General features: G+C 42.8%; 1 protein-coding gene across 1 annotated transcript in view; it reads left to right on the forward strand.

The window, feature by feature from the left end:
* Nucleotides 1–13,925, forward strand: part of LOC144824265 (contactin-associated protein-like 5) — a 1,259,345-nt gene extending 1,245,420 nt beyond the window's left edge. The window contains exons 23-24 of the mRNA XM_078683400.1: nucleotides 5,588–5,659; nucleotides 12,823–13,925. Coding sequence (XP_078539526.1) covers nucleotides 5,588–5,659; nucleotides 12,823–13,025 — 275 coding nt within the window. The 3' untranslated portion in view covers nucleotides 13,026–13,925. The remainder of the gene's footprint in view (nucleotides 1–5,587; nucleotides 5,660–12,822) is intronic.
* Nucleotides 13,926–14,455: the final 530 nt, after the last annotated feature.

The raw sequence follows: 14,455 nt of genomic DNA on the forward strand, positions 1-14,455 counted from the left end.
TAAAAACCAATATAGCAATACTGTGAAGTGTGCTTTCGACCCTGGAGGAGTAGCCACCATTCCCACTTAGACCTGGCCCGGGTAGCTGATTAATCAATTTCACTGTCCTAATGTCTCTAGACAGGACCACTCTTAGTTCTGGAATAGCGTAGAAGCGGGCTAGCAATCTTGCTCTATTTAGGAATTTTGCTGAGCTGATGTCTGGGAAAAAGTCATTAAATTCAAGGCAACATTGATTAATTTCTTTAAAGGCTCAGGCTGTCAAGGAAATATTTTTCCTATCATTTGGACCTCCCTCGTTTACTCCTGGCCTTGCAAAAATCTGGGCTAGGGGATTATGGCTGGACATTGGCCTTACATCTCTAGTGCAACCAACTCCTGGACTCCCCAGCTGATCGATAGCCAAGCTTTGCACTGGGGGTGCTGGGGTTCCAGGGCTAATTACCCTACCCTGTTGGGGCACCTCAACAGCTCCTTTTGGAAACCGACATCTCCATTTAGATTTCTTTTACTGCTTGGGTAGAGCAGGGTGCTTTTTTGCTTGCAACATAATGGTTGGTCCTTGGTCACCTTCATTCTGTGTTTGCTTGTCTGCTTCCAGGGTAGTAATGTTAATGCATTACTTGCATCATTTGCTCCTCCAAAGGGACAGGCAGAAATTGGTTCTCGGATAGGCGCACTTCCCGTAGTTTCTGTTCTTACCAGGCTCTCGCTTGAGGCCTGAACTACCTTACGCCCCTTAGTATTGGAGAAAAGCCACTTTAATGAGTAGACAGGGAAGGCAAGATCAGTCCTTTTCTTTCTTTTGGATTTACCCTCTGCCCCTATTAGGCAGTTTCGTAGTGGGGCGTGGGCTTGTATCAATTATTATGTGTGGATTGGGACTCTCTGGGGTACATTGCACTTGGCCGAGCTTCCCACTGCAGTTCCTCCTGGCACAGTCTCGCTATCCTCCACATCAAAAGTGGAGGTGGATTCTCTCCTTTGGCTCCTCTGGGCATTAAAGGGGTCATTAGGGGTAGAATTGATTTTTGGTTCCTCTTTTGATTTAACTATCAAAAGGACATGCTGCTTGGTTATGTCTTTACATGCTTGGCTACTTTAAGCCATACTTCCATGTTGACTCATGGAGATTTCCTTTTGGTCTATCAAATTTTCAGTTACACTTGAGGAGTCCATCTGTGATGCTTCGTCATGGGTCTTAGCCACCTACGAGGTGTCGTCATGTTTCCTACCCACAGGAATGAGGGAATGTAGAATCAGGGTAAATAGTAATTCTATATGGTCAGACCCCAATAGGGTGAGAGGATTGAGGATAAAAGCCTACTGAGGGCATTAATTGCTTCAGAGATTATAAAGCCTTGTGCATTCTCCAGGTTGATCAAGATACTTCCAGAACACTGGTATACAAGGATGCGCTGAAAGATTGAATCGTCAACATGGGACCCCCTGTGGAGGCGCGGCTGCTTTCCTCTGGGGGTCCCCCATCTCCACCTCAGCCTCCACAATATTGTCTAAGATGATAATTGGATCATAAATGTTTCCAGACCCCCCAAGTGTGCATCCTCTCACACACTTTGGCTTTCGTTGGCACTTGGGAGAGTGTAGTCCAGAAAAATCAAAGAGCTGGTACTCAGGGACTCGCTACCAGGAGGTTTGTCTTCCAGCGGGTCTCTTACAACTGCAGATATTTGGTATTTTAATAGCCCAATGGATTAGGGTTCATATCTTCACTGAACTTTTCTGCCTGTACCTGAGGCTCACTCAGTGGTGGCAGAGGCCCTGGGCTTTCTATACCATTTGGTGTTCCTTTCCTTGCATCACCTGGGCTGTTTTTAGTGTGATCCTGCACCAATGACTGAGCATTTAGCCTGCTTGGGGTAACGTTCTCATCACCAGATTTAGACTCAGGGGGACCCCCTTTAAGAGTCTAATTTTCATTGCCAGGTTTTTCAGCTCTAGTAAGAGCCTGCTCAACTTTAAGAAGGGGTTTCCCCAGCACTAACAGTGTATCCTGCTAGTTGTCCTTTGCAGTCTCCTTCTCACCACTGTTCTGGCAACAGACATAATTTCAGTTTGTTTATTGATCTTATGGTAGACGCTTTTGATAAGCATTGAGGTGGGTTGACCCCTGGGTCTATCCATATTAATACCATTTGTGGGGGAGATAGATTGTGATTGTACCTCAGCAGAATCAACCTGAAGGATCACAGCTGTGGGGGCCGATGCAGTACCGATCCCCCTGCATATGCTACTCTTCCCCTTTGGGGAAATTGAGAGTACATTGTTGATAACTCTTAGTGAGCATCTCAGAACCAACTGTTTGGAGCGTCTGTTATGCCGAGATCATGATGCTATAACACAACAGGCACAAAGTTCTTTTTACTATGGTTGACTTTCACTGTCAGATGCAGTGGCTCTGTTGGAGGGGGCATAATAAAGAGGGAAGGGGCACTGTGTTCTGTTCCACTCACCCTTACAAGCATTCCAGCTACATTTTCACTAGTAATTGACACTAATGAAGGATAAAAAAAATATTTTATAGCTTTCAAGAAACTGCTGCCACTGCTTTACCAAGCTGGAGCTTGACTATGTGTATTTCAGCATTTAATAAGCGAGTCTGCACCATTGCCTGGTCAATTTTACACTTTCATTTGTACTACCTGAGGCACCACAACATATGTTAAGTCAATTCAAATGTTGTTCGTGCACTGATCCACTAGTGCAAATAACATTTTGCATTTAGTCACTCTGTGAAAATAGTGATAAAAAACTACTCAGTCACCAGTGCGCTTCTGCTAAGTTCCCTGTTGCAGTGCACATTCTCTCTGGCTCCAAGAAATCCTTCTTATTTTCTTTTAAATATAAGGTGGTCATCGCTGTCTTTGGCACAATTTTTGGTTGTGCACAGAAAAGTCAGTTATGTTACCATTAGAAATGTATACAATTAAATATGGGGAGTTGCATGTCTGACAGAAACCCCAAATCATACCAAATTCGACAGAAAGCTAGATCTTGATCGAGACAGTGTGTTTTTTGTGTAAATCCATTCAGCAGTTTTTGAGAAAATAAATTTAAAAATGTACGCATATTTCAGGCTGCAGACCCAACAAATCAAAAAAAATGATCCTTATTGACTGCAGATTTTTTTTTTTTTTTAAAGGCGGGCTTTTACACTTTTCAATTTGAAGCCCCCCAAGGATCGACCGAGGGCAGGGGGTTTGCTCAATGTCTATTTTTTGGAAGAGGGGGTGTTATTAACTTATATGGCTCACAGCTACCTCAATACATGTGTATGGTTGCTTTAAAAATGCTTTATTAAAAAGATATTGTGACTATCAATATTATTAAACACTGCAATGTGTTTATTAATAAAATATACATTTGATTATAGTTATTGGTATGTTTTTAACAAAGTCAATCTATCGGCTTCATATATGTTGATGTGCTCACCGCCTAATTAAGTTATTTGGTCATGCTTTTATATTTTGGTGTTCTGACCCTTGAACAAAGCCAGTGGGTCTGCCTTACTTAAAATAACACACCTTTATGCTGTTACAAACATTTAAAAAAAAGCTGAAATCCACAGACAAAAGGTTAAAGTGACATTATAGGTGAAACATAACATTTTAAAACACTCATATTCACAAGTTAACTGAAGTAACTATAACTCACACCCTCGCCATGCACTGCTTATGACCTCACATATTTCATCATTAATGACATGTTCTGTGACATCATTGATAACATCAATGATAGCATCTGAAATTACATCATTCATGACAACACTGTACGTAAATGATATTTATTTCAGCCCCTGTTCTCCAAGCCGGTTCTCTAAGCACACCCTCAACCCTGATATCTTTTTTTATTCGGAGGGAGGCATGAGTCACTTGAATGCCTTGGGGCTGAGACTGATGTCTGTTTCATGGGGAAGGGATACATGCTCCACCTCTGAGCAAGTTGAAGGCCCCTGGTACCCCCCTCTCCCAGGGCTGATGTGTTTTTATGGGAAGGGGACATGCAGCTCCCATACTCAAGCCATTTGAAGGCACTGGGGACCCCATCCTCAAGGGCTTATGCCTTTTGAATAGAGAGGACGTGTTGGGACCACCCTGCTATGCCTTTTAAGGCCCTGTGGATCCCATCCCCCATGAACCCGATTCCAGTGTCTCGGGGACCTCAGTCCACTGTGACACTGTAGATTGCTATCACCTGGCAGGAGCGAGAAGAAAAGCTTCTCCCAGCCAGGCGGGTGCAAAATAATGGAGCCGACTCCCACCAGCACCCAGGTTATTTGCTGGCAGGGGAGCCAGTGGGGCTGGGGAGGCCATATGGGTCTTTGGCCTCCTGTAACAGTCCCCAATGACTAGCAGAGTTGTGGGGGCCTGGATGGGACTGGTCATTCATATAGAAAAAGAAGAAAGGAAAGCATTAACAGCTCCTGCCCGCACACCAAGATGGGTGCAGACTGTGGAGCTGGCAGGACTGTGAGGCCTCAGGGTTTCCTCCACAGCCCCCACTATGCTTGTAACCTGCGGGGGTCCCCATATACTACATATGGAAAGTAATAATAAATAAGCATCCGGAGCCCCTCATTTATTCTTCACTTCCCCAAGGCAAAAAGCGCCCCATAATACCCTGGAAGGGCTTTTTATTGATTTTTGTTATCCAGCTGGTGTCCCTAAAAGTGGCAATGGCACCACCAAGTAGTTTTTAAAATACTGTGAGGAGCTGCAGAAAGCACAGCAGCACCTCGAGTAATATTTTTTTAAAATCTCAGTAAGTCTCTTGGGCCGTTGAATCCTTGATCATAGGAGAGCTTACCATTATTTTGAATGCACTCCATGTTGGAGCTGTTATGCTCTTCAGCGGGAGTGCAAGGACAACTTCAGGATGGCTGTATGCCTGCATTTTGTGGCCTGAAAAATGTAAAAACAAAACGTATTATTATTTTTATTATTAACCTATATGGCTCACAGCTACCTCAATACATGTTTATGGTTGCTTTAAAAATGCTTTATTAAAAAGATATTGTGACTATCAATATTATTAAACACTGCAATGTGTGTATTAATAAAATGTACATTTGATTATAGTTATTGGTATGTTTTTTACAAAGTCAATCTATCGGCTTCATATATGTTGATGTGCTCCCCGCCTAATTAAGTTATTAGGTTATGCTTCTATATTTTGATTTTCTGACCCTTGGACAAAGCCAGTGGGTCTGTCTTACTTAAAATAACACACCTTTATGCTGTTACCTACATTTAAAAAAAAGCTGAAATCCACAGAAAAAAGGTTAAAGTGACATTATAGGTGAAACATAACATTTTAAAACACTCATATTCACAAGTTAACTGAAGTAACTATAACTCACACCCTCGCCATGCACTGCTTATGACCTCACATATTTCATCACTAATGACATGTTCTGTGACATCATTGATAACATCAATGATAGCATCTGAAATTACATCATTTATGACAACACTGTACGTAAATGATATTTATTTAATTGAAGTGTTTTGCAAAAATGAGACTGAATAATTTGGCCAACTAAATTTTATTCTTTTGTGATTTGCAGATCCCTTTGGGAATCCAGATGAACATGAACAACTCACAAATGTAGTAAGGAATGACTCGGCTGTCATTGGAGGTAATTGCATGTCTTTTTTTTGAAAGTCCCAAAATAGTAATATCCCATTGGATACATTATTGATTTGTTTTAGCTTCATTTGGCAGAATCACAGAGGTGAATACAGAAGTAAGAGCTTCTACAATGGATTGTTTTGAAATTAAGCACAATTATAAATGCCGATCCTAATCATAGCCTAATAGTAGCTGAGACTATTCCTAATAACAAATAAATTGGTTCTTTTTGAGAAGTTTAGGAGTTTTGCTCTTTATAAGCACTGTGATTAACACACAGTAGGGGCATATTTACAAGCCCCTATCGCCTCCACAGCGTCACTTTCAGCATTAAGCCACTTAACGTGACTTAGCCCTGCCTTGTAAATAAGACACCCTTTCCTGCTGTGTTTAGCGTGAAAGGGGAGGGCAATTGGTGTTGCGGTGGGCGTTCCACCGCAACAGCCATTGATTTCGATGCTGCCCCCGATTTACAAGTGCAGCATAAAAAAGAGGCTGCGCCAAAATTAAGACCAGGGAAAACCTGGGAAATGACGAGAAATGCTTTATTTCTCTTTGTTTTTGCTGTTTCCATGTGTTCTGCCTTGTGCAGCACGCATAGAAACAGTAACTTGCCTATGATTGTTTATGTGTAGGAATGAGGACCTTCCTACACATAAACATTCTTCCCCTCAACACAGGCACCCTTGCACTATGGTGCAAGGGTGCCTGCATTGGCGTTAGGCAGCTACGGTTAGTGCCAGCACAGGGGGACACTCAGGACTGTACCATATTCTAGTAAATATGGTGCAGCCCTGCGTTTCTAAAGTGACAAAGCCTTCATGGCTTAATGACATGCTTCGCCACTTTATTGTAAATATGCCCCTGCAGTGTTACACAATAATCCTTTGTATTTCATCCCCAGACACAATGACATACTGAGTTGACCCAGCCAAATTATGGCTTGTAGGTCACACTAGATTTCAGTGCCAAATGCTTAACTCACTGAGTCACCTTTGAATTGCCTATGCTTTCTCTCCTTATTGCTGATACCTCTCTGGAACATTAGATGAAAAAAATGTTCTACTGTTCCTTTGTAATCACTGTTAAAATTACATGATATTAAGCCTACTGTGCACATAGAAACAATGATGAAGAGGCAAGTACGTTTTTCCCTATTGAAAGAAAACAAAATCTATTTCAGAAACAAAACATTTATAAAGTTCATTGGCTGTTTGTGTCTCCTCTCTGAAGTAGTCTAGAGCTGAGGGTATATGGAGTGATTGAGTGATCCATGCTAGAAGGTTTATGGGGGTTATTAAGTAGTCCAGAAGAGAGGAAATGTGCTGGTGACTGGGATGATTGAGGCGAGAAGATATACAGAGGTCACGGAGTGTTAAAGGTGCAAGAGTATATAGAGGTGATCATACGGCTGAAGAGAGAGGATATATGTGGACCATTGAGTGATGCTAGTGAGAGGTTAAATGGAGGTAACTCAGTGATCCAGCAGAGACAGTGTAAGAAGGTGATTGAGTGATCCAAGCAAGAAGGTATATGGAGATAAAGCAACAGTGCATCTCGAATTCCAGATTGCTCCATTCCACCATGAAACATAATTGAAAAGCCTGATAGTAACATGTCACCATGGGTACTACAAGCCCTCCCTCATGTGTTGGGCAGTAGAGAGGTGCAGACGTAACTTTGTCCCGACCCAAAAAAAATAGTTGATCCCTAGTTGCAGGGACTAAAGTGTATGTTTTATTGGAGTCAGTGGTGGGCCTAGAAATTGTAGAGGATCTAGGGTAGGGCCATCATCTTAATGGCCGCTAACCTGCCCAGCCAAGACAGCTGTAGGCAACGCCAGTTGGCTACATTGGACAGAAACTGAGAGGTGTGGGTTGCATGGTTTAGTATTGCTGACTCAGCCACAGACCGAGTCAGCTTAATGTCAAGGTAAGGTATATACTCCTCTGCCCAGGCGAATGGGAGCAAGGAGGGGAGGTAGTCCTCCTGATGCTGCGACAGTGAAAGGTTCAAGATTTGGGATGTCTGCATATTTACCTTGAACCCGGAATCCTTCCCAAAGGAATGGAGCTCTGCCACAAGAGCAGGGACAGATGTCACCTGGTTGGTGAGGGTGAGAATCACATCATCCTCACATAAGCTAATAGGGGATGGTGGCCACCAAAAGGGATGCCCATGTTACCCTGATTGTCTCTAATTCTGTGTGCAAAAGGCTCCACATAAAGGGCAAATACGAGAGGTGCGAGAGGACAACCCTTTTGAGTACCTCTCTGAATGGGAAAGGGTCTAGACAGTATGCCGTTGACTCTCACAGAGAATCTATCAACTAGGCAGAGATGTTTCAAGGCTTTCAAAGAGATAGGGCCAGTGAACCGTATCAAATGCCTTCACGGCATCAAGAGTAAGAAGAATGGTTTTTCTTCATGACCGGCTGATTTTGTCCATCAAATGGAGAATATGCTGGATATTATCCCCCCACTGGCAGTTGGGTACTCAATCGGGGTGTCCTATCTCACCTCTCTTGATTGCTATCAATCAGGCCAGGCATGAGGGGATTGAGGTTTTGGACAAGGATGCTGCTGAAGGGGTTGGCATCAATATTCAGGAGAGATATTGGTCTATAAAACCCACATAGAGCAGAGTCTTTGCCGGGCTTTGGACTGACTGACATATAGGCTTCAAGCATTGAGTCAATTATGGACCCAGGGTCTGCAAATGAATTAAAGATGCGGGTGAGAATTGGAGCTAGATTTGGGCAGAAGACTTTGTAGACCTGTGGTGAATAGGCATCAGGCCCGGTAACTTCATCGGCTTCAGACAGGCAATGGCTGAGATTTTCTCCTTGATCCAGATGGACCTCTCCAGGTTCTCAGGGTCAAAGAATAACATTGGTGACACCAGCACCTCCCCAAAGTATCTGGAAAGGTTGGTGGGTGGAGTGACAGAAGCCTTATATAGTGTGCTACGGGTGTCCTGGAATGGTGCTCCAGTATGGGCGTCTCTGTGAACTGCAGTGCCTGTGTTACTGCGTATGCCTTTAATGTTGTATCTCTGGGTTTTGGCCCGAAGTCGGTGGGCTAGCATAAGGCTTCAACAAGTGCTCCCAAGTTAAAATGTATGTTTTAGTTGTGCCATTGCATACTCTGCCCTATCTAGGTCTTGGCGCTTGAGGAGCAGCCACGCTTTTACTAGCCCCATCCACACTTTCGTGGCTCCTGTGTGTATATGTATGGCCTCCAGCTCCAACACTTTCTGCTGCAGACTCATTCTTTTCTCCTTCCAGTGGTGGTTTTCTGCTGCTAAAATAACAATTAGTTCCCCTCTGACCATCAGTGTCAAAGTTTCCCATATAGAGGCCAATATAGCCTCTCTGGTGTAATTGGTCTGGTGGTAGTCAGCAATTACCTTTCGCAGCATCTATATTGTGGATTAGGGCTGGAGGAGATTATCTCTAAGCCTCCAGTGAGAGGGGCAGACACTGACACAAATCCACCCTTAGCACTAAGGAGAGGGGAACTGGTCAGTTGTATAAACCTCTTGGGCAAGGGCCTGTATGGCAAAGGATTCCAGAAAGTGTTTGAAGCAAGTGTAGGTTTTATGTGCAGTGGAATAGCATGTGTAGACCTATACATTAGTGCGACAAGGACACCAGATGGCCCCCAAGCCACAATCATCTAGCCACTGAAGTTCCTCTGTCGAAAAGACATCAGACTGGAAAAAGCATTGGCCAGAACAGTCCATGTTGGTATTCATAACTAGGTTCAGGTCCCCTCCTACCAAGATAGAATCATCTGGAAAATCCAACATTGAGGAGAGGATTCCTGTGATAAAAGTCTGCTAATGCTCGTTGGGAGTGTAGATGGAAACTAGTGTGAAGTCAAAGGTGTCCAATTGTATCTGGTAGGCAAGGAGTTGCCCCTTGATCTCAGCTGCCTTAGTCAGAACCCCCTTGCAATAACTAGAGAGTGGGATCGCTGCACCCCTTTCTTTGCAGAGCCTTATGACCAGTACTAGTGTAGGAACCAGCAGGAGTTCGTCCTATTTACATTCCGTGGGGAGAAAAGGGGTCTCTTGAAGGCAGCACATGTAGCTGCCAGAGCGCTACAGGAGTGACAGGACTGCGGCACATTTTGGTGGGTTGTTGCGGCCTCGTACATTGAGTCTTGTCACTTTGATCTCCTGAAAATCTGAAGCAATAGGGGGCTGTAAATCTGCCACACAGGGTCAATGCCACAATATGGAGAGTGTTGTGCAAGGCAGCCCGCGAGCGGGCTGCCGCAGGAGCCGATAGAGAAAAGGCAGTAGGTTGTGAGGTGGGATGGGGTAAAGACCAGAGGAAATAAATTCCCAACAACATTGATATTAAAACATGAACAGTAACAAGTCCATTACCAATGAATGGTCGCAAGATGGACATGGACCAGTCAAACGGGTAAGGTATGCTCCTCATTAGGAGTAGTTGTCCATTGATCCCTCCACGGTCACATACCTTAGCAGGAAGGATTAACCCTGGTGTGTTTCAGTTGTGGCAGGCACAGGTTGTGAATAGAGTTCAGATTCATGTATTCGACTTGCCAGTACCTGACACCAGACTGTACAGCACCACTTGAATAGAGTGATCCCTTTAAAGTAATGGCATCAAAGGTTCTACAGCAGCTTGCTCACCTGAAAGGTGAGGTTTACCACAGAGAGGGATGAGGCTCTGCTGTTGGAAACACAGTTTCCCCCATCTCTATAATAGGTCAAGCAACAGATGGTGGATGTCGGGCATGGACATGTTTTGCCAGATGCCCTGTACATCAATGTGAAAAAAGGGATTATTCGTTGAAGTAAATAGTAGTCCTCTTAAGGTAATAGTGGCACAATTGTTACTAGGTCCAGTTAGGTCTCACTCATTTCAACCTGTGCTCAAGCCTTGGTAGCTGTAGCACAGAGCAGACTGGCTTAACGTACGACAAATGTATATAGCATTTATCAGTACCAGGACAGTTAAAAAGTAGAAAACACATCACGATTTATAGAAATAGAGTAAAATTGAATGAGCAAATAGACACAAAAATGACAAAAATCTGATGTTGGGAACCATGTGATTTTTCAAACCTTTAGATGTTTCTAGCTCCAAATAGTGCAAAGCGCCAAACACAGGTATCTAATCACAGTAGTCCAGGACAAAATCAAAGTGAAAGTTGACCTCGATGGAACACAGGTTGGATACAGGAACCAGGGTCATCCTGGTGAAAAGTTTGTCTTCTGGCTTAGTCTTTTTTGGGGGGAAATTGTTTGTCAATGGGGTCATTGGTGGGTCAGACTGCGATACAATTCGAAGAACATCCCGGCAACGGTGATCCAATGGAGTCCTAGCCCTTGATTGGAATTTTATATTGGTCTGAACTGCAGGCCAGTCGTTGTTGATGCAAGACGCTAGCCGATGATCTGAAATTTGTGTAGATGGGAAACCAGGGGGAGTCATTGTGGATGTGAAGACATGGATGTGAAGTCTGGAGTGTGTTTACGAGAAGATATCCTCAACAGGAGGATGCAGTTTCCATGTTGGCCTCGGTCAAGTCTGTATACCTTCATGAGGAGACTGGGGACAGTTGTTGTCAATACAGAGAACTTTGTGTGGTCATGCGGCCAGGTGAATCTGACCACCGATTTGTCAATAGCAGCTGTGGCTTCAGTGGCACCCACGCATGTGCCTCTAGTTTTTATTTAGGGAACGCTTGGAACCAAGTTCTTAGAGTCCAGTCTTTGAAATGTTTTGAGTGAGGGAGTAGTGCACTCCAACAGCAGCCGAGGGACCTGGGACATTTGGGCACCATTTGGGGTTTAGGACTCACTCTCCCAGAAGGCACACGCAGGACTCAGAGCAAATCCAGTTGGAACTTTCAGCTAGGCTTAACAGTTTCCTGTGCTTCTTACAGCTTTTGTGTTCCTGGAGCTTAATAGGAGGCTAGCTGACTAGTCCTTGGAGACCACTCTTCAGTCCTGGGTGCAAGTTGATAACAGGTGCAGCCCTTGGTGTCTGTCTCCACCGGTTCCAGTAGGTGCATTCCTCTTTATGAAATCAGGATTCAGCAAATGCAGTCCTTCATGTGTCTTCCATAGTTCCAGAGGTGATCTAAATACTTTCATACTTGGAACTAGCTTGTGGTTAGGGATGACTCTCTAACCAATAAGAAAAACGTTCACTGAGGCAACCCTTCCTGCTTTGTAATCATTTCCATCTAGGGCCTATCTTGTGATTAATAAGTATTAAAAAATAAGGCCTAGACCTGACAAAAGGTTTATTTTGCCAGGTAGAATTTGTAGTTTCAAACATGCCCACTCAGGCTGTGGGGACAGGCCTAAAGTCATGCTTTGTGCTGTCACTTCACTGGTGGTAAAATAGATGTGGCCGTCCACTAGATACATTTAACTTACAGACCCTGGTGCACAGATTACCATATGGAAGGCACTTATAGGTAAGTTAAATATGTCAATCAGGGATTAGCAAATTTTACATGTGTTTAGCGATGAATGCACCACAGTGGGCACTGGTCAGCAGAGCCCCAGTTTTGAAAAGTCCTTACTCCAGCAGCCTCACTCCGAAAATTGTGGGGTGAACATGCATAAAATTAACCGTAAGGCTGTAAAATTCTATCTGCTGCAAATGTCCCTCGATTAGTCTGCCTATGAGTGTCCTTGCATTGTTATCGCTTTTACTTCCCTTTGGTTTGTCCATATGAGCAGCTTGATAACAACCTGATGTAATATTTAATTGTACATAGATTGCTTTACAATAAAATAGCAAGACAATATAATGTATTTATGTAATGGTTTTAGATTGTACTCCATCCATCAGATTGGCATTGGGGCACTGTACAAAGAACAATGAGAGATACATAAATAAATATAATTGTGCAGCGAAGCACTCGTTCCTTTACTGGCCGTTATGAAGGGAATATGTAGACGAAAGGCATAATATAGGAACAATAATGTTTGATTAACCGTTCTGGAAAATATTGTGAAACAATGTCAGCGAGTTTGCTGGTCATGCGACAACCATTGGTTGATGTGTGCATCACAAAAAAGCTTTTGCATAGCTGTACATGTTCAGTTTATTAAAGGCAGCACAAGGTGTACTCAATATAAAGTAACTTTTTCTGTATTCATTTTCCTTACCAGGTATTATTGCTGTCGTCATCTTCCTCATCTTTTGCATTGTTGCAGTCATGGCCAAGTTCCTTTACCAGCATAAAGCGGCACGTCGGAAAATTGAGACAAAGGAAAAAGAGTACCCTGAACGCCTGGACCACCCATTCAGGAACCAAATGGACCTACACCATGCAGTGAGTGAGTGCAAAAAAGAGAAGGAATACTTCATCTGACGCACTCTCTTTCAAAGACTATCTCTTGGGAAAAAAATCGTCAAACATCCCCGCTGGAAAGGGCAAGTGTTTTACAATGCCCCTCTTTTTCAGTATCTCCAGGACAGCTCATCACTTCCAGAGCCACGCCGTATCTCGAAGGTGAACTCAAACACGTGCACTTACATGGCTGCATATGTGTGTTCAAGGAGCCAACCCAAAGCACATTTGTAAGTAGTGATGAGGAAATGTCACAAGCAGCGGCCTCTTATGACTGCACAACTGATGAAATGCAACATGCACTTTTCTTATTGATCTACACTTCTCTGCCATACCTATTGTATCAGTGATATAAATTAATGCAAATTGACAGTTTTGCGACTGTTTTATATCATATATGGAAAATACTAGCAGGCTAAAAGCCAATAAAATCTCTGAGTTGAAAAGTAACTCTAGCTGAAACCTAGACGAAGAGCAGACATCTGTTGAGTGTGGAGGGAAATGTAAAAGTGTGTGTGTTTGTGTGCATACACACTGTATCCGCATATATGTATGTTGAGGCCTAAATGCAAAAGGGTGTGAACCTAACTTCCATTCAATTTTAAATCTACAAAGCTTTGAGCACTGCTTACCAAACTTTCTAAACCATAGTTTACAGCCAATTTTGTTTGTCGTGTGGCATTGCGACAAAACTGTTGGAAGATTTCATTTTTATGAGTTGTGCAAAAATCTGTTAAAAATTAAACATCCTAATAATTTTTTATTATAGATTGTTTTTTAAATGGTTGCACCAACGTTCACTAGATCTTTTAATCTAAATCATATTTTGAAAAATTAAAATGTAATTGGGGTAAAAAAACAATATGTTTAATATGATAATGACTGACATCAGCATTGTTACCACAGTGTACTCCGATTTTCTGCCTGTCTTCTAAATATGACAGAAATGGCTGCCTTTTGTGTATAGTATTAAAATGCATTTTGAGATGCACTGATGTCCATTTCTCCTTGGGTCATTTTAATGTGACATTGTGTAGCAGAATACAGGGCAGTAGATTAGCCTTTCCCTGCAAATCTCCATCTCTGCACTTCAGCTCGTCTCAATCATTTACACAAAAAGTTATCATATGTTTATAATGAAGACGAATTTGTATTAATCTTTGTAAGTGATGCATTTGCATTATTTTCTACTAGTACAGGCAGCAAAAGAATGTTTGCTGACCTAAGAAAAAATGGCCGGTTTTGTCACATCACACCTCCAACGTCCTAACAAGGGCACACACGGCCATGCACACACACAAGAAATATGTTCAAATGCAAAACGGACTTCACAATTTATAAGACAATGGTATCTCTTTCACGCTTCAAAGAACAGTTGAGCTTAAACGTATTCAAAGTGAAAACACATTAAGACATTTAACAATATACATTTGTCAATGCATTTAACATGT

This window comes from Lissotriton helveticus, chromosome 3_1 (genome assembly GCF_964261635.1).
Source record: "Lissotriton helveticus chromosome 3_1, aLisHel1.1, whole genome shotgun sequence".
Classification (NCBI taxonomy): Eukaryota; Metazoa; Chordata; class Amphibia; order Caudata; family Salamandridae; genus Lissotriton; species Lissotriton helveticus.